Source organism: Macaca nemestrina, chromosome 15 (genome assembly GCF_043159975.1).
Source record: "Macaca nemestrina isolate mMacNem1 chromosome 15, mMacNem.hap1, whole genome shotgun sequence".
Taxonomy (NCBI): Eukaryota; Metazoa; Chordata; class Mammalia; order Primates; family Cercopithecidae; genus Macaca; species Macaca nemestrina.
In genome coordinates this window covers 62,559,608-62,585,920 of record NC_092139.1, presented here as the reverse complement: position 1 = coordinate 62,585,920, position 26,313 = coordinate 62,559,608, and the positions used below count along the sequence as shown (strand labels likewise).

The 26,313-nt window shown below is 50.6% G+C and overlaps 1 protein-coding gene across 1 annotated transcript; it reads left to right on the top strand.

Annotated features, from left to right (window-relative positions):
• The first annotated feature begins 932 nt into the window (after positions 1-932).
• Positions 933-25,564, top strand: LOC139358870 (nephrin-like). The gene is given in 30 exon segments (XM_071080932.1): positions 933-990; positions 1,098-1,313; positions 1,386-1,508; positions 1,679-1,807; positions 2,322-2,403; positions 3,121-3,224; positions 3,411-3,538; positions 3,627-3,798; positions 3,983-4,140; positions 4,377-4,521; positions 4,608-4,732; positions 5,947-6,133; positions 6,361-6,490; positions 6,615-6,787; positions 8,133-8,273; positions 8,349-8,489; positions 8,998-9,147; positions 10,037-10,204; positions 10,303-10,459; positions 10,729-10,880; positions 12,585-12,696; positions 12,784-12,965; positions 16,382-16,438; positions 20,342-20,421; positions 20,424-20,466; positions 20,581-20,605; positions 20,713-20,785; positions 20,935-21,028; positions 21,111-21,223; positions 25,433-25,564. Coding segments are annotated over 30 exon segments (3,750 nt in total).
• The last annotated feature ends 749 nt before the right edge of the window (positions 25,565-26,313 follow it).

Sequence of the window (26,313 nt, the reverse complement as noted above, 5' to 3'; positions counted from 1 at the left end):
AAAAAAAAGAAAGAAAGGGACTTCCCAAGGTCATGTATCAGGGCAGGGAAGAGCTGGGGGCCCAGCTGGCTGCTCCCCTGCTGAGCTGGGAGACCACCTAGGTCTGACTTCTCCCATCCTCCCAGCCTAAGCCAGGCCCTGGGGCCATGGAGGCTGGGGAGGCACCGAGGAACACGCCTGGCCTGTGCTGACAGGGGATTTTATGCTCCAGCCCAGCTGGCTGGGAGGAGCCTGCTGGGCAGAGGCCGGAGCTGGGGGCTCTGGAGGGCACCTGGGGGAGGTTGCACTGTGAGGATGAGCTCAAGTTGGGTCAGAGAGCAGGGCCAACTCTGCCAGTGCCTGCATCAGCCTCATTGCTCTCCTGGGCTCCTGGCCTGCTAGACTCTGGGCTGCAGGTCCTTCTTGAGAGGCCGTGAGTAGTGAGACAAGGAGCAGGGGTGATGGGTGGCAGGAGAGAAGATAGAGACTGAGAGAGAGAGAGAGAGAGAGAACGAGACAGAGAAAAAATGAGAGAGAATGCCTTAGACAAAGAGAGAAAGATGAAAAGATAAAGAGACAGTCTAGGGACACTGGCTCATGCCTGTAATCCCAACACTTGGGAAGGCCATGGTGGGAGGATGGCTTGAGGGAAAAAGTCTGAGATCAACCTGGCCAACATAGTGAGACCCTGTCTCTAAAAAAAAAAAAAAAAAGAAAAAAATTATTTTAAAGGGACAGAGAAAGAGACTCAGAGATTGAGACTGAGAGAGCAAGACAGAGATAGAGAGACACTGACGGGAGGAGAGGAAAACAGAGAAAGGGAGGAGAGTAATGGAAAGAGAGATTAAAAAAAAGCAGATGGCAGAGACACAGAGAGAGGGACTCAGAGAGAGCCAGACAGACGCAGGTGGCTGGCTGCGGGCACTGTGGGGGTAACAGTAGGGGGACCCATGATGGCCCTGGGGACGATGCTCAAGGCTCCTCTCCTGCTCCTGGGGCTGCTGACTGAAGGTGAGTGGGATCCCAGCCTTGTACCCAGTGCCAAGTGGCCCCCATTTCCCACTTACCTTCCCTAGACAAACCCTCTGCCCTTTCCTTGCACCCTGCTGTGTCCCCAGGCCTGACACAGTTGGCGATTCCTGCCTCCATCCCCCAGGGCTTCTGGGCCCTGCCTGAAAACCTGGCAGTGGTGAAGGGGGCCTCGGTGGAGCTGTGGTGTGGGGTCAGCACCCCTGGCAGTGCGGTGCAATGGGCCAAAGACGGGCTGCTCCTGGGCCCCGACCCCAGGATCCCAGGCTTCCCGAGGTACCGCCTGGAAGGGGACCCTGCTAGAGGTAAGGGATCAGAGCCTGAGACCCTCAGCCACCAGCCCAAGTTGCAACCCTGACCTCCGACTCCCCCTGCAGGTGAATTCCACCTCCACATCGAGGCTGGTGACCTCAGCGATGACACGCAGTATGAGTGCCAGGTCGGCCACTCCATGATGGGGCCCGAGTTCGTGTCTCCCAGAGTGATCCTCTCCATCCTGGGTATGGGTGACAGACCCCCAGGACCCACGAGTCTGGGCTTCAAGCCCTCCCTTACCCCAGGACCCAGGAGTCCAAGCCCCCAGTTTCTCCTCTCCCAGACCCTTGGTACCAAGCTCCAATCTTCAAATCCTTCTCAGTGCTGGAAGCTTACCCCAGACCCTTCTCACCAGTTCCTCCCAAGCTGCTCCACCTGACCCCGGAGGCAGGCACCATGGTCCCTTGGGTAGCTGGGCAAGGGTACGTGGTCAGCTGTTTGTCTGGGGATGCAAAGCCAGCACCTGACATCACCATTCTCCTGAGTGAGTGAGGGTGAACTGGGTGGCAGGGGGCAGCATGAAGCCTCTGGAGTGGGAAGGGTGTGTGTCCCTGACCAGTGCCCTCCTAAGGGCCCCAGAAAAGATGTCATCCCTGGGATGGGGACCCAGGAGAAGGTGTGAGGAGATGCTGAGGCCAGTGTGGGACACAGTGGATGGGAGGGCACATTGAGGAGGCGGCATCCAGCACAAGACTGAGGACCAGATAGAGATACGGGCAGTAGTGCTGGTGCAGACATGAGAAGCTGAGGGATGGGGTACATGGCACAACCCAGCAAGGAGTTGAGAGGAGTGGGGAGGCCCAGGACCCAGCACTGAAGATTGCAGCCTTCAGGCAGTCCAGAAAGTCGGGAGGGGATCCAGCTGTGCCCCAGGCCCTTGTCCTCTAGAACCAGGAGGGAGGGGGCATCACATCCACTCTGAGGACTTCCAGGCCATGCTCCCCAGAATCTATCTTGTGGGGAGCCCAGAACCCCTCTAGCTCTCTTGTTGCCCCAAGGTGGACAGACAATATCCGACATCTCTGCAAACATGAACGAGGGCTCCCAGCAGAAGCTCTTCACTGTGGAGGACACAGCCAGGTGTGGAAACTGAAAAAAAACCCCAACCATGACCCCTAATTTTCCCCATGGGAACCACAGACCCCAGGGATGAAAGCATGAAGCTTGGGCTACGTATGAACATCTGCGACCCAATGCTTCTTCATGGGGAACTCTCAAAGCTGACTCTCAAAGCTTCTTCACAGGGAACAGGGGTGGTGGCTCATGCCTGTAATCTCAACACTTTGGGGGGCTGAGGTGGGTGGATCACCTGAGGTCAGGAGTTCAAGATCAACTGGTCAACATGGTGAAACCCTGTTTTCACTAAAAATACAAAAATTAGCCTGGCGTGGTGGCACATGCCTATACTCCCAGCTTGTCAGGGGGCTGAGGCAGAAGAATTGTTTGAACCCAAGAAGTGGAAGTTGCAGTGAGCTGACATCGCACCACTGCACTCCAGCCTGGGCGACAGAGCCAAATTCTGTCTCAAAAGACAAACAAATAAACAAAAAAACTTCATGGGAACCTCAGTTCCAGAGTCCCAGGCACTAAAGTTTGATCAGATGTGGGTCTCTCTAGGCTCCAGTTCTCGCTGCTCACTCCCAGAATCTCTCCCATGGAACCCCGGATCCCAGAGGAGATCGCCATGGGGACTTAGACCAGGTGTGGGGACCAGAGGCAGCATCCCCGCCTCTTCTCCCTGACTCGCCAGATTTCGGATGATGACTCTGACTCCAGAACCGTGAATTCTCATCCCAGGGTGACACCCCAGAGCTCGGATAATGGGCAGTTGCTAGTCTGTGAGGCGTCTAGCCCAGCACTGGAGGCCCCCATCAAGGCCTCATTCACCGTGAATGTTCTGTGTAAGTGGAGAACTGGGCCAACTAGGGCGCTGAGGATGGGGAGCAGGCACTGGGGGGTGTAGGGGAATCACAGGAATTATGGAAATTCAGGCACTCAGAGAAACATGGGGTTTCAAAAGCAGCTTGTGGGTCCTGGAAAGAGTGGATGGGCTACTCCAGGCCCATTGAGTGACTGATATCTCCCAGTCCCTCCAGGACCCCCTGTCATCGAGTGGCCAGGCTTGGATGAGGGGCATGTGCGGGCAGGACAGAGTTTGGAGCTGCCATGTGTGGCCCAATGGGGGAATCCCTTAGCCACACTGCAGTGACTGAAGGTGAGGGCAGTCGCGGGCATGGGAACTGTGGGGAGAGCGGAGGCCGGGAGCTGGTCCTGAGCTGGCCCAGGCCTGTCCCTGTCTCCAGAATAGCCAGCCGGCGTCCACAGTGTGGGGCACAGAGCACACCCAGGCCGTGGCCCGCAGTGTGCTGGTGATGACCGTGAGGCCAGAAGACCATGGAGCGTGGCTCAGCTGCGAGGCCCATAACAGCGTGTCTGCAGGGACCCAGGAGCGCAGCATCATGCTGCAGGTCACCTGTGAGTCCTGGTGCCAGCTGCCCACCTGTCGGTCTGTGCCTCAGAGAACCATCTATGTGTGCCCCCAAATTATGCCTACTGGATGCCAAAGATCTCAGCATGTGTCTCCAGTCCTGTTGTTCTCTCTGGGCTGGTATGTGAGAAATTCAGCTCAGCTTAATGTCTTCCCTCTCTGTCCCTGCAGTTCCCCCTAGTGCCATTACTATCCTGGGATCTGCATCCCAGGTTGAGAACAAGAACGTGACACTCTCCTGTGTCAGCAAGTCCAGTCGCCCACGGGTCCTGCTACGATGGTGGCTGGGCTGGCGGCAGCTGCTGCCCATGGAGGAGACGATCATGGATGTGAGGCGGGGGCCAGGCTCCTGGGTCTGAGCATGGGGGGTGCAGGGCATGACTCGTGGATTGGGAAGGGGATGGGTCCAGCAGCCTGGGGGCTTTCTCCTTGAGGACCATGGGTCCAACAGAGGGGTGTTAGAGATGGCTCATGTGTCCCTGCTGGAGACTGAGATGGACTCAGGCCTCTAACACAATGGATGGGGGTGCTGCAGTCCCCACATCTGAAGCTCATTCCCTGCCAGGGATTACATGGTGGTTACATCTCCATGTCCAACCTGACATTCCTGGTGCGGCGGGAGGACAACAGTCTGACCCTCACATGTGAGGCCTTCAGTGAAGCCTTCGCCAAGGAGACCCTCAAGAAGTTGCTCACCCTGAACGTAAAATGTGAGTGTCTGCCCTTACCCAGCAATGCCCCCAAGCCTCAGGACCCAGCCCAGAGAAAAAGTCACTCTTCCTGCCTCTCCTCTCAGATCCCGCCCAGAAACTGTGGACTGAGTGTGCCCCAGAGGAGCAGAAGCTCCGGGCTGGGACCCGGGTGAGACTGGTGTGTTTGGCCATCAGGGGCAACCCAGAGCCCTCCCTCACATGGTACAAGGTTGGTGCCACCAGGGCTATGGGGGTGGCCAGGAATGTGGGGGAAGGACCAGGCCCCCTTCTTTCCTTCAGAATCTTGGGCAATCTTGGAAAAAGATTAAATTTCTGGAAAAGTACTAGAGATTCTGAGGTTTGGCAGGGAATCAGGAAAGACAAAAAATGCCATGAGAATTAAATGGAATCCTAGGAAAATTCTGGGGAAACAGAGTTCTAGGATAAAAATTGGAATTCTGAATCAAGATTAGGTATTCTAGAGAAAAGGTAATTTCGTTAAAATTAAGGAAAATTCTAGTGAAAAATCTCAGAATTCAGCTGAAATGTCAGGAATTTTAGGGAAAGACTTGAATCCCAGAAAAAAAGAAAAAGAAAAAGAAAATTTGGAGAAAAGCTAGTAATTCCACAGACTATCGAAAACTCATTAGTATTAAATCAAATTCTTGGGATTTGGAGGTAAGAAAATGAAATTTCGTTAAAATGAAAGAGAAGCCTAATTCTAAGAAAATCCTGAGAAGTTAGGGAGCTGGTTGAAAATGTTGGGGGGAAGACTAGGAATTATAGAAATGACAATGGAATTTCATTTTAATAGGATGGAATTCTGGGGAAGTGCTGAGAATCTGGGCAATATAAAGGAATCTGTTAAAAGACTGGGATTATAAGATATAATATCGGGAAATATTCAGAATCTATGGAAAGTTTAATTTGTGCAGCAGCAACAACAAAAAAAAAAAAGAAAGTAATCTATGGAAATGCACTGGAATTAAGGAAAATTTCAAAGGAAATCTTTGGGGACAGTGGGAATTTTAAGAAAAGGAATTGAGGCATTCTGGGAAAGGCCTGGGAATTTCAAGGGAGTTTCCTGCACTTGGTGTTGGGTAAACAGAGCAGAAATAGATTTTGAGGAGTGCGCTGACGGCCCGCAGGTGGCTGCAGAGGCTGAGCGGGGGTTTGGGTGTGGTACAGAAGAGGGATTCAGATCCCCAAAACTGCCGTGCACAGGGATCCGGGGAGGCCAGAGAGACTCCAGGGCAGGGGTTACTCAGTTCCACTCCCCACTGCTTTGCCCTAGGGGGGTGGCGCTGATGACGGTGTTTCTCCGTATCACCAAAAAGGCTTTGTCTGGGCTGGCAGCACCAACCCAGTGGGCAGGGTGCGGGAGTTGGGGGTTGGTGGAAGCAGCAGGGCTGCCTGCGGCCCCCAGTCACTCCCGCCCCATAGGACTCGCGCACTGTGACTGAGTCGCGGCTGCCGCAGGAGCCGCGGTGCATGCAGCTCGGCAACGTGGAGAAATCTGGGAGCACCTTCTCCCGAGAGCTGGTGCTGGTCACAGGGCCGTCGGACAACCAGGCCAAGTTCATGTGCAAGGCTGGCCAGCTCAGCGCGTCCACGTAGCTGGCGGTGCAGTGTGAGGGCGCGCACGGCTGAGGCCCGGGGGCGGACTCCGCCGGGGCAGGACAGGGTGGAGGACAGAGCCAGGTTGGGCAGGGACCCAGCGAACCCTGGACTCGCGGGGTGCGGGCGGGGGCGGGGTGGGGCACCCGAGACTGGACGGAGCCTGGGGTGCAGGCGGGATGGACGCAGACCAGGCCGCCCCTAACCTCTGAGTCTCGCTCCTCCAACCCCCTCTCCCAGTTCCCCCAACTAACGTGACCATCCTGGCCAACGCATCCGCACTGCCCCCGGGGGACGCCTTAAACTTGACATGCATCAGCGTTAGCAGCAACCCGCCGGTCAGCTTGTCCTGGGGCAAGGAAGGCGAGAGGTGGGAGTGTGAGGGACCCCGCCCCTCTCTGGCCTCGCCCCGCTCCACGCATGTCCGGCCGGTGCCTAGCCCCTCTCCAGCCTCTGGCTCTGCTCGCAGCCCTGGCCTCACCCCGGGTCCACAGGCTGGAGGGCTTGGCCGTCCCGCCCCGGAGAGCCCCGTTCAAAGGCTCCGCCACGGCCAGAAGCGTCTTTCTGCAAGTGTCATCCCTCGATCATGGCCAATGCGTGACCTGCCGCGCCCACAGCGCCGAGCTCCGCGAAACCGTGAGCTCCTTCTATTGCCTCAACGTCCTGTGTATGTGCCCCGGCTGGAAAGGTCCTCTTGATGCCTTCCTGACCCTAACCTACTCCTTGCGTCTCCGCCGCGCCCCCTGCCCCCCGCCCCGCCTTTTTTTTTTTTTTTTTTTTTTTTTTTTTTTTTTTTTTTGATGGAGTCTGGCTCTGTCACCCAGGCTGGAGTGTAGTGGTGCGATCTGGGCTCACTGCAAGCTCCGCCTACCATGGTTCACGCCATTCTCCTGCCTCAGCCTCCCGAGTAGCTGGGACTACAGTCGCTTGCCACCATGCCCGGCTAATTTTATTTTTGTAGTTTTGGTAGAGACGGGGTTTCACCGTGTTAGCCAAGATGGTCTTGATCTCCTGACTTGGTGATCCGCCCGCCTTGGCCTTCCAAAGTGCTGGGATTACAGGCGTGAGCCACCACGCCCGGCTGGCTGGCTGGCTTGCTTCCTTCCTTCCTTCCTTCCCTCCCTCCCTCCCTCCTTCCCTCTCTCCCTCCCTCCTTCCTTCCTTCCTTCCTCTTTCTCTCTCTTTTTTGATGGAGTTTCCCTCTGTGGCTGGGGCTGCAATGTAGTGACGCAATCATAGCTCACTGCAGCCTCCAGCTTCTGAGCTCAAGTGATCCTACCTCAGCCTCCTGAGTAGCTGAAACTACAGGTGTGCACTACCACTTTTGGCTAGTTTTTTTTTTTTTTTTTTTTTTTTTTTTTGTAGCAACAGGGCCTCACTATGTTGCCCAGGCTGGTCTTCAACCCCTGGGCTGAAGCAATACTCCTGCCTTGGCCTCCAAAAGTGCTGGCATTACAGGCGCATCCCACTACACTAGGCTGATTTTTTGTACTTTTAATTTTAAATAGAGATGGTATCTCTCTAAGTTGCCCAGGCTGATCTTGAACACCTTGACTCAAGTGATCCTCCTGCCTTGGCCTCCGAAAGTTCTGGGAGCAGAGGCGTGAGCCACTGAGCCTGGCCTGGGTCTTTGCTTTGACACTATCACTCTATCATTAACCCCATCCTGAAACTTGAAACTCCCTACCTTCATCCTGACCAATAGTCCTGGGCCAAATCCTATCCTGTCCACTCCCATATTGCCTTTGTCCTCTCTCCTAACCCCGATCCCTATCATGACCCTCTTTCCATCCTTCAACCTGATGCTGGCTTCTACTCTTTTCCTAAACTGTATTCTAATTTCTATCCCGAACTTTACCCTTGAATTCAGTTCTGAACTTGTTGCCTTGTCCACAACCTTAAACCCTTAGTGATCTCCCCACTTTAACCCTTGAACCTGTGCCTGATCTCCAATCTGTCCTTGATCCTGACCTTGACAACAATCTTGACTCCCTGTGGCGCCCCCTCTGAAGACCGTCCAGAGTTCCTGGGGGAGCAGGTGCTGGTGGTGACCGCGGTGGAGCAGGGTGAGGCGTTGCTGCCCGTGTCCGTGTCCGCTAACCCCGCCCCCGAGGCCTTCAACTGGACCTTCTGCGCCTATCGCCTCAGTCCAGGTGAGGGAAGTGGGCATGAGGAGGGGTCCCGGGAATGGGAGGGCCTGCCAGATCCTTTATTCTGGCCTTCCCCAGCGGGCGGCCCCCGGCATCGCATCCTGTCCAGCGGGGCTCTGCATCTGTGGAATGTGACCGGCGCGGACGACGGCCTCTATCAGCTGCACTGCCAGAACTCCCAGGGGACCTCGGAAGCGCTGCTGCGGTTGGACGGGCACTGTAAGTCCCGCCCACCATGGAAACCACACCCACCAAAGGAACCTTGCCCAATGTGGAGTCTCCTCCTTGTGGGAACTCCGACCATCCGGGGATAGCCACCCATCCTGGAACCCTCCCGCTCTGGCTCTGGTAGTCCCCGCCGCGGTGTAACCACGCCCACGGCGGAACCCCTTCCACTAGAGAGACCCAGTGTGGAATCTCTGCCCAGAGAGGGGGCCGACGTAGACTCGGAAGCTGCTCCCGTCAGGAATGGGAGCCCATTGTAGAAGGCCCCCCCTCACAATTCTGGAAGCCCACCCAACCCACTCTATCACAGAGGCATAGTGGAGGGTGGAGACAACCTCGCTAACCTTGAGAACTCTCCTCCAACTCTTTCGTATTAAGGGCAGATTGGGTCCACATCTCTAACTTTCCTGGAACTCCTAAGACATCCCTCCCACCTGGGGCCCTCTCCCACGGAGACCTGTCTGGTCCCAAGTGCCTTCCCTAAGCCTCTGCCTTCCACCAGATGCTCCCACCATCCGTGCCCTCCAGGACCCCACTGAGGTGAACGTTGGGGGTTCTGTGGATACAGTCTGCACGGTTGATGCCAATCCCATTCTCCCAGGCATGTTCAGCTGGGAGAGACTGGTGAGGACCCAGCCTTTGGTGAAAGGAGGTGGGGTCCAAGGGTTGTGGTTTCTTGACTGTGAGTTCCTTGGGAGTGGGGACCACCTACATCTGTATGATCCTGTATAACTATATACTCGTCAGGGAATGCTCCCAGAACGAATAACTGTTGGTGGCAAAATGAATGGATGGATGAATGGTAGACAGTCAGGAGAGTGAGTGGGTAGATGGATAGATGGGTCGATAGGTAGGTAAGTGGATGAACAGGTGGATGAATGAGTGAGTGGATGGAAGAACAGATGGACAAATGAAAGGATGGATAAATGGGTGAGTGGATGGGTGAGTAGATGATTGAAGGAGAAAAATCAGTGGATAGAGAGTAGATGGATGAATGGATACACCAGCAGAGGAAAGATATCTATGGAAGGATGATGGATGAATTGATGGATGGATGGGTGGAAAGATCAATGGAGAGATGAATAAATAAGTATCTGGGTAAATATCTGAACAGATGCATGCATTTATGGGTGTGCAATCATGAGTGAATAGTTGTGTGAATGGGTGCAGAGCTACAAGGGTGGATACATGGGTGCAGAGAAAGAAGACAAATGGGCAGAGAAATGAGTGAGTAAACCGATGAGTGGATGGAAAGATAAATGGATGAATGGATAGATAAGCAGATGGATAAATGGATGGATAGATGGTTGCAAGCATAAGTGGTTGGGTGAATGGATGGGTAGGTGGTTGCCTGGATTGGTGGATAAAAAGATGGATTGGGTAAATGGACAGATGGATGACAGGAGAATTTTTTTTTTCTTCAGTACCTCTGTGGAGGGTGATTGTGTCTAGGAGAATGAGGCTACAAAAGGGACAGTTTGGGCAGTGATGGATCTGGGGCTAGACTGGGAGGACAATTCTTGACTCGGGCCTCCGGGGAGAAGAGGAGGAGGACCAGAGCCTGGATGACATGGCGAAGATATCCAAGGGACCCACGGGGCACCTGCAGATTCACCAGGCCAAACTGGCCCAGGCTGGTGCTTACCAGTGCATCGTGGACAATGGGGTGGCGCCTCCAGCACGAGGGCTGGTCCGTCTTGTTGTCAGATGTGGGTATCACCCAAACACCTGACTTTAAGACCTGCCACTGAACCCACAGCCCTCATGCCTCCCACATAGCTCATGTTGACCTCCCATCCCCTCCCAGTTGCCCCCCAGGTGGAGCACCCCACTCCCCTAACTAAGGTGGCTGCAGCTGGGGACAGCACCAGTTCTGCCACCCTCCACTGCCGTGCCCGAGGTGTCCCCAACATCGTTTTCACTTGGACCAAAAATGGGGTCCTTCTGGATCTCCAAGATCCCAGGTGAGCCCAGGCCCAGCCAGGCAGCACTCCAGCCCCAGGTCTGGACCTCCAGCCCCATTTCCCCTCCCTGAGTCCCTGCAGAGAAGGGTGCAGAGAAGGAAGATTAATGCATGGAGGAATGAGTGAGTGAATGGATGAGTGGATTAAAAGATTAATGGATGAATGGATAGATAGGCAGATGGTTAAATGAATGGATGTCTGTATAGATGATTCCAAGCATAAGTGGTGGGGTGAATGAAAGGATGAGTGGTGCCCTACCTTCTCTCTAGGTACACAGAGCACACATACCACCAGGGTGGTGTCCACAGCAGCCTCCTGACCATTGCCAATGTGTCTGCAGCCCAGGATTACGCCCTCTTCACACGCACAGCCACTAACCCCCTAGGCTCGGACCAAGCCAACATTCAATTCGTCAGCATCAGTATGGAGGGGCTGTGAGGGTGTTGGGGAGGGGGTGCTCCTTGGATCCATTCTCACATCCCTGATTGGCCCTGGGCTGCCCATGTTTCTGAAACCTGAGAATATGTGTATATGTGAGGCTGGAGTTTTTGCCTGCCCTGAAAATCCTAGTGGAGACTGGATCTTCAGGGAGACCCACAACAAAGGCAAAAGAAAAAGAAAAGAAAAGAAAAAAAAAGATGGAGAGGGGGTACTTATTAGCTCAAGTAACTGAAAAATAGATTTTCAGGGGTTTCTGGAGCTAGGTTCAGCTGTCATCAGCAACTCTCCATTCTTTGTTGTTGTTGAAACAGAGCTTTACTCTTGTCACCCAGGCTAAAGTGCAATGGTGCAATCTTGGCTCCTTCTGGAGCCAAGCCTACCAAGTAGCTGAGATTACAGGCGCCTGCCACCACACCCAGCTAATTTTTGCATTTCTAGTAGAGATGGGGTTTCACCTTGTTGGCCAGGCTGGTCTCCTGACTTCAGGTGATGTGCCTGCCTCAGCCTCCCAAAGTGGTGGGATTACAGGTGTGAGTCATCACACCCAGCCCTCTCCATTGTTATGTTTGCATACCTCTGTGTTGGCTTTATTCTAAGGGCCCTCATAGTGGTCTGTTAGATTCCCAGAGGAAACAGAATTCTTTCTCTTCCTAACAGTGGTATAAAAATACTAGGATTAGCCAGGTGTGGTGGCTCATGCCTGTAATCCCAGCACTTTGGAAGTCTGAGGTGGCCAGATCACAAAGTCAGGAATTTCAGACCAGCCTGACCAGTATGGTGAAACCCCGTCTCTACTAAAAAAAAAAAAAAAAAAAATAGCTGGGCGTGGTGGCACGCACTTGTAATCCCAGTTACTCGGGAGGCTGAGGTAGGAGAATTGTTGAACCTGGGAGGTGGAGGTTATGGTGAGCTGAGATCGGGCCACTGCACTCCAGCCTAGGCAACAGAGCAAGACTCCATCTCAAAGAAGAAGAAAAGAAACCTAACCAAGCCAGGCGCGGTGGCTCATGCCTGTAATACCAGCACTTTGGGAGGCCAAGGCGGGTGGATCACCTGAGGTCAAGAGTTCGAGACAAGCCTGGCCAACATGGTGAAACCTCGTCTTTACTAAAAATACAAAAAATTAACTGGGCATGGTGGCGGGCACCTGTAATCCAGCTACTTGGGAGACTGAGGCAGGAGAATTGCTTGAACCCAGGAGGCAGAGTTTGCAGTGAGCCAAGATTGCACCACTACACTCCAGCCTGGGCAATAAGAGTGAAACTCTATCTAAAAAAAAAGAATGAAAAAAGAAAGAAACCTAACCTTCATTTTCCATAGAAGCAACCATTTGGTCTTGAATTTTTTTTGCTGTTTCTTTTGGTTTTGTTTTCACTTACTTCTTTTTAAAATTATTTTTAATTGTAATGTTTAATTTGAGAAAGGGTCTTGCTATGTTGCCCAGGCTGGTCTCGAACTTCTGGGCTCAAGCAATCCTCCAGCCTTGATCTCACAAAGTACTGGGATTTTAGGAACAGTTTGATGTTTGCCAGAGGAGTGTTCACAGTGACCTTATAGAACATGACTATACCGTGAACAATGAGAAGCAATTGTATATTTAAAATCATTCCTAGGGAAAACTTGGACAGAATCTTCTGGGATTCTTCTGTATCCTCTGACTGCTTTCCCATCTTTCTCCCCATAGGCCGCCCTGACCCTCCATCAGGATTAAAGGTTGTGAGTCTGACCCCACACTCTGCGGAGTTGGAGTGGAAGCCTGGCTTTGATGGGGGCCTGCCACACAGGTTCTGCATCAAGTGGGTCCTTGTCGAGGCAGGAAGGAAGGGGAGGCAGCCAATGGGCTGGGGCACTTCCCTGAACTTACTATCCCCCCTGTCCTGCAGGTATGAGGCCCTGGGGACTCCAGGGTTCCACTATATGGATGTCCTACCACCCCAGGCCACCACCTTCACACTGACTGGTCTGCAGCCTTCTACACGATACAAGGTCTGGCTGCTGGCCAGCAATGCCTTGGGAGACAGTGGACTGGCTGACTAGGGGACCCAGCTTCCCATCACTACCCCAGGTGGGAAAGAAGGCTTGAGCAGGTTGGAGTGTGCCTCAGAGGATGTGTAGGGTAGTACAGTGAAGTCAATACAATTCCCTTTTTATGATGAGTTACTGAGGCCTAGAGCTGTTAAACAAATTGTCCAAGGTCACACAGCTAGTAAAAGATAAAGACGAGACTGAAACTCGGGCAGATGAACTGGAGACCAGCCGTTAACCACAACTGAATGTGATTAATGACCAAGGGAAATTAGAAAACAGTTTGAATTAAATGAAAATGAAAACATATAAAAATTTGAGGTTGCAGTTAAAGCAGTATTTAGAGGGAAATATATAGTATTAAGTGCTTATTTTAGTTATTTATTTTTTATTTATTTTATTTTTTTGAAACGGAGTTTCACTCTTGTTGCCCAGGCTGGAGTGCAATGGTACGATCTTGGCTCACTGCAACCTTCATCTCTCGGGTTCAAGCGATTCTCTTGCCTCAGCCTTCCGAGTAACTGGGATTACAGGCATGTGCCACCATGCCTGGCTAATTTTGTATTTTTAATAGAGACGGGGTTTCACCATGTTGGTCAGGCTGGTCTTGAACTCCTGACCTCATGATCCACCTGCCGCGGCCTCCCAAAGTGCTGGAATTATAGGCCTGAGCCACCACGCTCAGCCTTATTTTTTATTTTTGAGATGGGGTCTCACTCTGTCACCCAGGCTGGAGTGCAGTGGTGCGATCCTGGCTCGCTACAACCTCCGCCTCCCTGGCTCAAGCAATTCTCCTGCCTCAGCCTCCTAAGTAGCTGGGATTACAGGCATGTGCCACCACACCTGGCTAATTTTAGTATTTTTAGTAGAGACGGGGTTTCACCATGTTGGCCAGCCTGGTGTTGAACTCCTGACCTCAAGTGATCCACCTGCCTTGGCCTCCCAAAGTGCTGAGATTACAGGCATGAGCCACCATGCTTGGCCAGTTTTTGTTTGTTTGTTTTTGTTTTGAGACACAGTTTTGTTCTTGTTGCCCAGGCTGGAGTGCAATGGTGCCATCTCAGCTCACTGCAACCTCCGCCTCCCAGGTTTGAGCAATTTTCCTGCCTCAGCCTCCCAAGTAGCTGGGATTACAGGCATGTGCCACCACGCCTGGCTAATTTTTGTATTTTTAGTAGAGACGGGGTTTTACCATGTTGGCCAGGCCGGTCTTGAACTCCTGACCTCAAGTGATCCACCTGCCTTGGCCTCCCAACGTGTTGGGATTACAGGTGTGAGCCACCACGCCTGGCCTAGTTTTTTTTTTTTTTCTTTTGAGAATCACCTCGAATGCATATTCTAAGTTTTCATCTTAAGAAAGCATGGCTCATGCCTGTAATCCCAGCACTTTGGGAGGCCAAGGCGGGTGGATCACCTAAGGTTGGGAGTTCGAGACCAGCCTGACCAACAAGGAAAAACCCTGTCTCTACTGAAAATACAAAATTAGCCGGGCGTGGTGGCACATGCCTGTAATCCCAGTTACTTGGGAGACTGAGGCAAAAGAATCACTTGAACCTGGGAGACAGAGGTTGCAGTGAGCGGAGATCATGCCATTGCACTCCAGCCTGAGCAACTAGAGCAAAACTCCATCTCAAAAAAAAAAAAAAAAAGAAAAAATAAAGAAAGAAAGAAACTAATAAAAACAAATTAAACCCAAAGTAAAAAGAAAGAAGAAAATAATAATGGTAAGAGCAGAAATGAATGAATTAGAAAACAGAAAAACAACTGGGAAAAATCAATGAAACCGGAAGCTGGTTATTTGAAAAAAAATCAGTAACATTTATGAAGCTGATTAAGACAAAAAAAGAGAGAAGATACAAGTTACCAATAACAGGAATGGAAGAAGGGATATTACCACAGACTCCACAGACATTAAGAGGATAATAAGGGAATATTTTGAATGACTTTATTCCAATAAATTCAGCAAGTAGGATAAGAAGGACAAATTCCTTGAATATGATGAATATGTTACAATTCTGATAGGTATAGTATTGCAATGGTTAATCCTTACAGAGCCTGGTTCAGAGAAGCTTGGGTTCAAATCCCCTCTCTGCTACCTCCTAGTTGTGTGACCATAGGCAAGTGTCTCAGTTTCTAAAAATATATTATATAGCACAGATCTTTGTGGCTCAGTTTCTTTTTCTTTCTTTTTTCTTTCTTTCGTTTTTTTTTCCCTTTCTTTCTTTTTTTTTTTTTTTTTTGTGTGTGTGTGTGTGTGTGACGGAATCTTGCTCTGTCACTCAGGCTGGAGTACAGTGGCATGATCTCCGTTCACTGTAACCTCTGCCTCCCAGGTTCAAGCAATTCTCCTGCCTTAGCCTTCCAAGTAGCTGGGATTACAGGTGCATGCCACCCCACCTGGCTAATTTTTGTATTTTTGGTAGAGACGGGGTTTCACCATGTTGGCCAGACTGGTCTCAAACTCCTTACTTCAGGTGAGCCACCTGCCTCAGTCTCCCAAAGTGCTGGGATTACAGGGGTGAGCCACCACTCCCGGCTGCAAGCTTCTTCTTTCTGTTTTCCTCTTCCTGACAGAGCAGGGTTTTTCTCAATGTAAGGAAGGACACTTTCTCATCTCTACAATCTTCTCTGCTCTTCCCCCTACCCCATTCCTGTCTTCCCTTTGAACACTAAAACATAAAGTATGACACTTGCCTCCTTTGCTTTAGAACTTATACTTCTATTAAGGGATCGAGAGCCCAAAGTCTTTTTTGGTTAACTCAACAAATTGATAATTCAGGTGAAAAGGATCTTGTACACTGAAAGTGCTCATCAACAATTAATTTTTGGGCCAGGCGTGGTGGTGCATGCCTGTAGTCCCAGCTAGTCAGGAGTCTGAGGCAGGAGGATAGCTTGAGCCCAGGAGGTCAAGGCTGCAGTGAGCTATGATCATGCCATTACACTCAAGCCTGGGCCACAGAGTGAGACTCTGTCTCTTTAAAAAATAAAATAAAATAAAAAATAAAAAAATTGGCCAGGCACAGTGGCTCATGCCTGTAATCCCAGCACTCTGGAAGGCCGAGGTGGGCGAATCACAAGGTCAGGAGTTCGAGACCAGCCTGGCCAACATGGTGAAACCCCATTTCTACTAAAAAAGTTAGCCGGGTGTGGTGGCGGGCGCCTGTAGTCCCAGCTACTTGGGAGGCTGAGGCAGGAGAATTGCTTGAACCTGGGCGATGGAGGTTGCAGTGAGCCAAGATTGCGCCACTGTACTCCAGCCTGGGTGACAGAGCAAGACTCTGTCTCGGGGAAAAAAAAAATTATCTGGGCGCAGTGGCTCAGGCCTGTAATCCCAGCACTTTGGGAGGCTGAGGCAGGCAGATGGAGTCTTGCTCTGTCAACCAGGTTGGAGTACAGTGGTACAATCTCAGCTCACCGACTTAGTGTTAAGTTGTAATCTCTATATCCACTCCCCAGGTCTGGACCAGCCTTCCAGAGAACCTGAAGACCAGTTGCCCATAGAGCCGCCTGCAGGCAAGTCCTCTGTCCCCTGATCCCTCCCGTCTCCCCAAAGGAGACGTCTCTTTGTCTTTGACCCTACCTGCTCTGCTCGTAGTCACAGCTGCTTAACAACTTAGTTCTGGCCGAGCTCAGTGGCTCATGCCTTTGGGAGGTCAAGGCATGTGATCTCTTGAGCCCAGGAGTTGAGACTAGCCTGGGCAACATGGTGAGACTCCATCTTTGCAAAAATAAAAAATAGCTGGCTGTGGTGGCATGTGCCTGTAGTCCCGACTACTCAGAAGGCTGAGGTGGGAGGATTATGTAAACCCAGGAGTTGGAGGATGCAGTGAGCTATGACTGAGCCACTGCACTCCAGCCTTGGGAACAGAGGGAGACCCTATCTCAAAAAAATAAAATAAAAAAGGCTTAGTTCTCTCCCTGCAGACTTGCAGACCCCTTAGAGCTTCCTCTTTTTTCTTTCTTTTTTTTTTTTTTTGACACATAGTCTCGTTCTGTTGCCCAGGCTGTAGTGCAGTGGCAAAATCTTGGCTCACTGAAACCTCCATCTCCCAGGTTCAAGCAATTCTTTTGCCTCAGCCTCCCGAGTTGCTGGGATTACAGGCACCCGCCACCACACCTGGTTAATTGTTGTACTTTTTTAGTAGGGACAGGGTTTTGCCATGTTGACCAGGCTGGTCTCAAACTCCTGATCTCAAGTGATCTGCCTGTCTCAGCTTCCCAAAGTGCTGGGATTATAGGATTACAGGCATGGGCCATGGCACCCGGCTTTTTTTTCTTTTTTTTTTTTTGAGACCGAGTCTTGCTCTGTCACCCAGACTGGAGTGCAGTGGTGCGATATCGGCTCACTGCAACCTCCACCTCCCAGTTTCTTCTCTTGCTTCAGCCTCCTGAGTAGCTGGGACTACATGCATGTGCCACCACAGCCAGCTAATTTTTTGTATTTTTAGTATAAATGGGGTTTCATCGTGTTAGCCAGATGGTCTCTAACTCCTGACCTCGTGATTCGCCCACCTCAGCCTCCCAAAGTGCTGAGATTACAGAGGTGAGCCACTGCATCTGGCCACTTTTTTTTCTTTGATCTTTCTCTTGCCTGGAGTGATAAATTTTTCTCTCTTCCAAATTTTGTTTAATTCTGAAAAAATTGGCTCACTCCATGTCCTGTAAGAAGCCTGCATCAGTTAGCATTTGCTGTATAACAAACCACCCCAAACATGGGTGCTTATAGCAACATTCTTTCTCATGATTCTAAGAGTCTGGCAGAACGGTGCTGGTCTGGGCTGGCTTAAGTAATCTCTGCAGTCAGCTGGCAGCTCCACTGGACTGGGTGGTCTAGGGTTGCCCCCTTCCCACATGTCTGATGGTCATCTGGCCTCTTGGTTGGAACAATGGAGATAACTGGGCACGTGTCTCTTCTTGACTTTTTCACATGAAGGTGGTCACAGGGGTCAAAAGCAGCAAGAGAGTACATTCCAATTTACTAGCTGATTCTGTCCCAGTTACTATTGTCTCATTGGAGACATGGCTCAACACAGAGTCAGTGTGGAAAGGCCCTGTACTCAAGGATGTGACTACCAGGAGAGGATTGCAACCGTTTGGCAAACAATCCCCTTCAGAGCCTGAGAAAAAGGTTGCAAGTGACAGAAATACAGCTGTTTTGTTAACACATAAAAGAATGACTTGGCTGGGCACAGTGGCTCATGCCTATAATCCTGGCACTTTGGGAGGCTGAGGCAGGTAGATCACTTGAACCCAGGCATTGGAGACAAACCTGGGCAACGAGGTGAAACCCCATCTCTATAAAACAAAAACAAAAAAATTAGCAAGTCATGGTGGTGCACACTTGTAGTCCCAGCTACTCAGGAGGCTGATGCGGGAGGATTTCTTGAGCCCAGGAGGTTGAGGCTTCAATGAGCCGAGATCACGTCACTGCACTCCAGCCTGGGCAACTGAGTGAGACCCTGTCTCAAGGGGAAAAAAAAGGCTTGGTACATGAAATAAAACTTCCAAGTGTGGCCACTTTCAGGTGCTCAAAAATCTCACCAGCGATCTGTTTTTCACCCTCTCTCAACTTTGTCTTCATCTGTGCTGGCTTCTTTCTGAGTTTCTTCAATCAGAGGGGCAGAGAAGCCCTCCCCAACCTCTGTCTTCTTGACAGCTAGTAGAATTGTCCTAAATGTTTTGTTAAAAACACACATTGGGTCAAATGCCTGTGTCTAAACAATCACTGTGGAGAGAGGAATGGAGACTCTTATTGTTCAGGCCAGGCCATGTGCCCACTATGGAGTCCTGCCTGGGCCCAAGACTGAGAGTGGTGAGTGGCTGTTCTCCCCAGGGGAAAAAAGTGCTGTTAGTAGAAGATAGGGGAGATGGCCACCTAACAGATGCCTACTTAGAGGGATTCAGACTTGTCCTCAGGGATACAGCAGCCAAGTCAGCCTGATATTGACTGGGATGGAAGTTAGTGGAAAGAAGTCATTTGAGGCTGGGCGTGGTGGCTCACGCCTATAATCTCAGCACTGTGGGAGGCTGAGGTGGGCAGATCACTTGAGCCCAAAAGTTCAAGACCAGTCTGTCCAACATGGCGAAACCCTGTCTCTACTAAAAATCAAAAGCAAAACTTTAGCTGGGTGTGGTGGCATGCGCCTGTAGTCCCAGCTACTTGGGAGGCTGAGGGAGAAGAATCACTCAAACCTGGGAGGTAGAGGTTGCAGTGAGCTGAGATTGTGCCACTGCACTCCAGTCTGGGTGACAGAGTGAAACAAACTCTTTTTTTTTTTTTTTTTGAGACAGAATCTCACTCTGTCACCCAGGCTGGAGTGCAGTGGTGTGATCTCGACTCACTGCAATCTCCACCTCCCTGGTTCAAGTGATTTCCCTGCCTCAGCCTCCCGAGTAGCTGGGACTACAGATGCCTGCCACCACACCCGGCTAATTTTTTGTATTTTCGTAGAGACGGGGTTTCACTGTGTTGGCCAGGCTGATTTTGAACTCCTGACCTTGTAATCCACCTGCATCGGCCTTCCAGAGTGCTGGGATTATAGATGTGAGCCACCACGCCCAGCTAACTCTATCTTAATTAAAAAATAAAATAAAATAAAGAAGTCCTTGAGATGGGATTTTTTTTTTTTTTTCCAGAGACAGGGTCTTGCTCTGCCGCCCATGCTGGAGTGCAGTGGTGCAATCATAGCTCACTGGAGCCTTGAGTTACTGGGCTCAAGCAATCCTCCTGCCTCAGTCTCCCAAGTAGCTGGGACTATAAACATGCACCACCATGCTGCTAAACTTTTAAATTTTTTGGAAAGAAGTGGCCTTGCTATGTTGCCTAGGCTGGTCTTGAGCTCCTAGGCTCAAGCGATCCTCCCACCTTGACCTCCCAACGTGCTGGGATTACACGCATGTGCCGCAGCGCCTGACCTTGAGATGGAATTTGAAAGGCAAACAGAAGTTTGCTTGAGAAGAAAGGACATTTGAGGACAAACACTTAGCTATTCCAAAGCTCTAAGGTGCGAATTTGCTTCAGTGATTCCGGAAACAGCTAGTGGTTGGTTTGGTTTGTGTGGCTGGACAATCCAGTACCAGGGTCTAAGTTCAGTGGACATGGCTGGAGGCGTTGGAAGAGGCTGGACCACAGAAAGTCTTCAGTGCCCAGCTAAGGAGCTGAAGCTCCCTCCTGAGTCCGGAGTTCAGTTCTGAGTTTGCAGAGTTCGAGCAAAGAGAGGACATTTTGTTAATGGCTTGACTTAAGAGGCCACCTGCCCTTGGGTGGCAGAAGGGTTGGACACAGAGACCCCTCCCCATCTGTTTCTCTGACCCTGGGGGAGGGACTTGGTTCAGGGGTAGGCTTTCTCGGGGAGACCCACTCCTGGCCTACAGCCTGTTGTCTGGGATTCACTGAGGGGTATCTTCTACCCCTAGGACCCTCGGGGCTGCCCCTGCTGCCTGTGCTGCTTGGTCTTGGGGGACTTCTGCTCCTCTCCAATGCCTCCTGTGTCGGGGGGGGGGGGTCCTCTGGCAGCGGAGACTCAGGCGTCTTGCTGAGGGTGAGGAGAGACCTTCCCTGCGGGGGTGGAGACCTGAGGGTGATGGGGAACTTCCTGGGGCCAGGGGAGGGGCTTGTATGGGGTCACTGAGCCCTTTATTCCTGTTTCCTTCAGGCATCTCAGGGAAGACAGAGGCAGAGTAAGTGGGGATATTTTTCTGTAAAGAAGGCTCTGAGGGAGGAGGTTTGGGGGAGATGGGTGGCGGGGGGCAGCACTCAACTGCCCTCCACACCTCCATCCTGGAAGGTCAGAGGACCGAGTCAGGAACGAATATGAGGAGAGCCAGTGGACAGGAGAGCAGGACACTCGGAGCTCCACGGTGAGTGGGGGTGGCCCTGGAGACCCCACAGTCAGGGCACCAACGGTGACTGAAACCCTGCCGTTAGCATCAGGTTGATCACTGCCCTTCCTGGGACCGTGGGGTCAGAGGATGGAAAGGGCTTTGTCTGTTTTGCGTGTGGGGAACAGGTCAGCACAACAGAGGCAGAGCCGTATTACCGCTCCCTGAGGGACTTCAGCCCCCAGCTGCCCCTGACACAGGAGGAGGTGTCTTATTCCCAAGGTGAGTTAGGACCCCACTCAGAGGTACCCCCAACGCCTGGACCGGGTGCCTTGATCATGTCTCCCTTCCACTCCAACTCCAGGTTTCACAGGTGAAGATGAGGATATGGCCTTCCCTGAGCACTTGTATGATGAGGCAGAAAGAACGTACCCCCTGTCTGGAGCCTGGGGACCCCTCTACGATGAAGTGCAGATGGTGAGGAGCTTTGCATCAGTAGCCATCCTTTCTGGCTAGTGCTGGGAGCCTACCTCCTACTGCTTGTATTAAGTTAGGGCCAGCTAGCTGCTGTAACAAAGAGGCCTAACCATGATCCAGTGGTTTAAAGAAGACAGTTGGCTGGGCATGATGGTTCATGCCTGTAATCCCAACACTTTGGGAGGTCAAGGCAGGAAAATTGCTTGAGCCCATGAGTTTGAGACAAGCCTGGGCAATATAGTGACTTGTCTCTACAAAAGATTAAAAAACGAGCCAGGCATGGAGGTGTGCACCTATAGTCCCAGCTACTCAGGAGGCTGAGCCAGGAGGATCCCTTGAGCTCAGGAGTTAGAAGCTGCAGTGAGCCATGATGGCACCACTGCACTCCAGTCTGGGCAACAGAGCAAGACCCTGTCTGTGAAAAAAAAGATGGCAGTCTATTTCTTTTTCACAGTCAGACACAAGCGGCCCTGCTCAAGTCATCTGAGTCTAAATGAATGGGCTAGTTCACTGGGGGTTCAACCCATGGGAAAAGGTGAAAGAATGTGGAGAAGGCACAACCTTGCCTTGTGGCCCAGGCCCAGAAATGGTGCACACCACTCTGCTCTCACTCCCCTGATGAGAATAGAGTCACACGGTCACATCTGATGGCAAAGGAGGCTGTAAAATATGGTCTAGCTTGGCAGTGATGTGCCTTGCTGCAATTCTGCTGCTGTGGAAGGAAGTAGACATGAATGTTTTTAGATAATTAGCCGTATCTACTCCACTGATTAAAGGGAGAGAAAGAGAAAATTTGGGGGCCCATTCAACTGAAAAATCAAGGCATACAATTGTCATCAGGCCCAGCTGGGCCCAGAATTTTCCTCCCCAAAAATGCTATTATGGCTAGGCATGGTCACGGCTCACATCTGTAATCTCAGCAGGCTGAGGTAGGTGGATTGCTTGAGCCCAGGTGCTGGAGACCAGCCTGGGCAACATAATAAGACCCCATCTTGAAAAAAAAAAAAAAAGCCGAGCATGGTGGCTCACGCCTGTAATCCCAACACTCTGGGAGGCCGAGGCGGGTGGATTACCTGAGGTCAAGAGTTCGAGACCAGTCTGGCTAACATGGTGAAACCTTGTTTCTACAAAACATGCAAAAATTATCTGGGTGTGGTGGCACACACTTGTAATCCCAGCTACTTGGGAGGCTGACGCAGGAGAATTGCTTGAACCTGAGAGGCGCAGGTTGCAGTGAGCGGAGATCATGCCACTGCACTCCAGCCTGGGCAACAGAGCAAGACTCTGTGTCAAAAAAAAAAAAGTTTAAAAAACTAACTGGGCATAGTGATGCATGCCTGTGGTCCCAGCTACTCAGGAGGCTGAGGTAGGAGGAACGCCTGAGCCAGGGAAGTTGAGGCTGCCGTGAGCCCTGACTGGGCCACTGCATTCCAGCCTGAGAGACCATGTTTCAAAAAAGAAAGGGAAAAAATGTTCCTAGAAAATCTAGATTTGTATCCTACGAGATTAGAAATCTTCAAAGAAAGAGAACGCCTATTTTCCAGTGGCCCCAAATGCCCAATGCTGACACTTATTGGTCTAGTTTGGGTCACATTCTCATCCCTGAACACATCCCTGAGTCAGGGGATGGAATATGCTAACAGGAGAGGCCTGGGTCAGTTCACCATGCGATCAGGGAGTAGGGGCCAGCCCCACTCAGTTCACTGGGCTGAGAATGGGAGAGGGACAGAGAGCTCGCAGGGAAGTGAGGATGGTGGCTGTACAGGCAAAAACAACAGACAGGCACTTTGACCACCAGCCAACCCCCACCCATTGCTGCACAGTTAGGGAGATGGGACAGAACCCCTGATTTCTTGTGTGGCCTTGGCTGATGCTCTGGCACCTCTGGTCCAAGGATTTCCTTCTGTCTCTGTGAACGACCTCCAATACAAGGCACTGTTATCAGATCCTAGCTCCTCACCAGCATGGTGCAGAGCGCTGTCCATGGTGCTGGACCATATGCGCTCTCTTTAAGAGATCCGCAGATGGAGGCTGCAGGCTTTTTTCGAAAAGGGCCAGATAGTAAACCCTTTGGAATGTGTGAGACATACGGTCTTCCTCAAACTCTACACAAACTCTGCCACTGTAAAGTAAAAGCAGCCATAGACGATGCATAAATGAATGAGTGTGGCTATGTTCCTACAAAACTTTATTTTTGGACACTGTAATCTGAACTTCATGTAATTTTTCTGTGTCACAAATGTTATCTTTTTTCATTTTTCCTCAACAATTAAAAAATGAAAAACAGGGCTGGGCACGGTGGCTCATTCCTGTAATCCCAGCACTGTGGGAGGCCGAGGCGGGCGGATCACTTGAGACCAGGAGTTTCAGACCAACCTGACCAATATGGTGAAACCCCATCTCTACTAAAAATGCAAAAAGTTAACCGGGCGTTGTGGCGGGCGCCAGCAGTCCCAGCCACTCGGGAGGCTGAGGCAGAAGAATTGCTTAAACCCAGGAGGCAGAGGTTGCAGTGAGCCAAGATTGCACCACTGCACTCCAGCCTGGGCAACAGACCAAGACTCCGTCTCAAAAAAAAAAAAAAAAAAAAAAAAAAAAAAAAAAAAAAAAAAAAAAGAAGAAAAGAAAAAAAGAAAAATAAATGAAAACCATTCTTAGCTCTTGGGCAGTAAAAAAAAAAAGCAGATGGCAGGCCATATTTGGAGTATGGGCCAATTTGCTCTGAAGTCTGCTGAACTAAAATAATCATTTTCTCCCAGCCCTAGAACAAAACACATCCCCAGTTAGGGCCACCTTTCATGTTTTTGGTTTGTTTGTTTTGTTTTGTTTTGTTTTTCTCTTCTATTATGATTAGGGAACTGTTTTGGAAATTCATAGGACAATAGAATCATAACTTACATTCCATAGTTGCCATAGCTGATAACATGGACTTTTAAAGTGTTCATTTTTAAAAATTTTAATGGAGGCTCGCTCTGTAACCCAGGCTGGAGTGCAGTAGCACAATCTCAGCTCACTGCAACCTCTGCCTCCCAAGTTCAAGCGATTCTCCTGCCTCAGCCTCCCAAGTAGCTGGGATTACAGGCATGCACCATCATGCCTGGCTAATTTTTGTATTCTTAGTAGAGACAGGGTTTTTTTGCCATTGCCCAGGCTGGTCTTGAACTCCTGACCTCAAGTGATCCGCCTGCCTTGGCCTCCCAAAATGCTAGCATTACAGGCATGAGTCACCATCCTCAGCCTAAAGGTTTTATATTTCTGACATTTACATTATTTTTCTAACATGAAATCATTGGATATCTTGGGCTTGCTTCAAAATAATCCAGTTAGTGTGGGAGGGGAATAAGATAGAAATATAGATAAATCAATTGAGCAAGGGTTGCTACTGGTTTTTTCTTTTTTCTTTTTTTGAGACAGTCTCACTCTATCAACCAGGCTGGAGTACAGTGGCATAATCATGGCTCACTGCAGCCTTGACCTCCTGGGCTCAAGTGATCCTCTTACCTCAGCCTCCTGAGTATCTAGGACTATAGGCACTCACCACCACACCTAGCTAAATTTTTTAAAAATCTTTTTTATAGGCTGGGTGCAGTGGCTCACAGTTATAATCCCAGCACTTTGGAAGGCTGAGATGGGTGGATCAATTGAACTTAGGAGTACAAGACCAGCCTGGGCAACAATGGAAGCCTCGTCTCTGAAAAAAAAAAAAAAATTCAAAAATTAGCTGGTGTGGTGGTGTGTGCCTGTAGTCCCAGCTACTTGGGAGGCTGAGGCAGGAGAATGGATTGAGCCCAGAAGGTGGAGGTTGCAGGGAGCAACCATTGCACTCCAGCCTGGGTGACAGAGCCAGACCCTGTCTAAGAAAAAAATATATATATATTTTTTGTAGATGCAGGATCTCACTATGTTGCCCAGGCTGGTCTTGAACTCCTGGTCTCAATAAACCCTCCTGCTTTGGCCTCCCAAAGTGCTGGAATTACAGGCATGAGCCACCATGCCTGGCCTGATATTATTGAAGTCAGGCGATAAGCACATGGGGTTCATCATAGGCGTTCATTATAACGCACTCCTTTTTTGTATATTTTGGGGGTTTAGTAAAAGCTAAAACAGTTTTTGTCTGGAAAGTTAAGCAGGGGCGTGTATCCCCCAGATCTTCAATGAAGACCTACAGGGCATCTCTCCATGGTTCTAACTCCACTTTTTGCCTGTCAGGGCCTCTGGAACCTCCGCTGGCCTGAAGACGCATATCAGGATCCAAGAGGAATCTATGAACGGGTGGCAGGAGACTTGGACACTCTGGAACCTGATTCTTTGCCCTTCGAGCTGAGGGGACATCTGGTGTGAGAGCCCTCTCAACCCCCTTGTCCTGCACCTGGAGGAATTTACACTCCACTGGTCCCTTTCATTACAGCCTGAGCCGAGCTGGTTAGGTGAGCTCTATAAAATGCAAAGGGACTCGGCTTTGTCAGGAGAGGACATGGAAGGGGCTGAGTGACAGAAGCTGGTACCAGACTAGAAACAAGGTATATCCTGGGGTTGGCTTTAGATTCTAAACTTTTCCGAAAGGACAGGGCAGATCGTAAATGGCATCTCAGAAATGAAATGCTGCCAGGTGCGGTGGCTCACGCCTATAATCCCAGCACTTTGGGAGGCCAAGGCAGGTGGATCACCTGAGGTCAGGAGTTTGAGACCAACCTGGCCAACATAGTGAAACTCCATTTCTACTAAAAATATAAAAAATTAGCTAGGAATAGTGGTGCATGCCTGTAGTCCCACGTACTTGGGAGGCTGAGGCACGAGAATCGCTTGAACCCAAGAGGTGGAGGTTGCAGTGAGCCAAGATCATACCACTGCACTGCAGCCTGGGTGACAGAGTGAGATTCTGTCTCAAAAAATAAAAATAAATAAATAAAATGCTATTCTGAGGGTCCCTATGTGCTTCATGAAGTAAAGTTTTCAGAAGTGGGAAAAGACATAATAAAAACTCTGTTCATTTTGCATTCCATGACATCTAAAATAGCTAATAAGAAGTAGAATTTATGAACCCATGTTGTATCCTACCTATTATTTTATTATTTCCCACAGTTATCTAA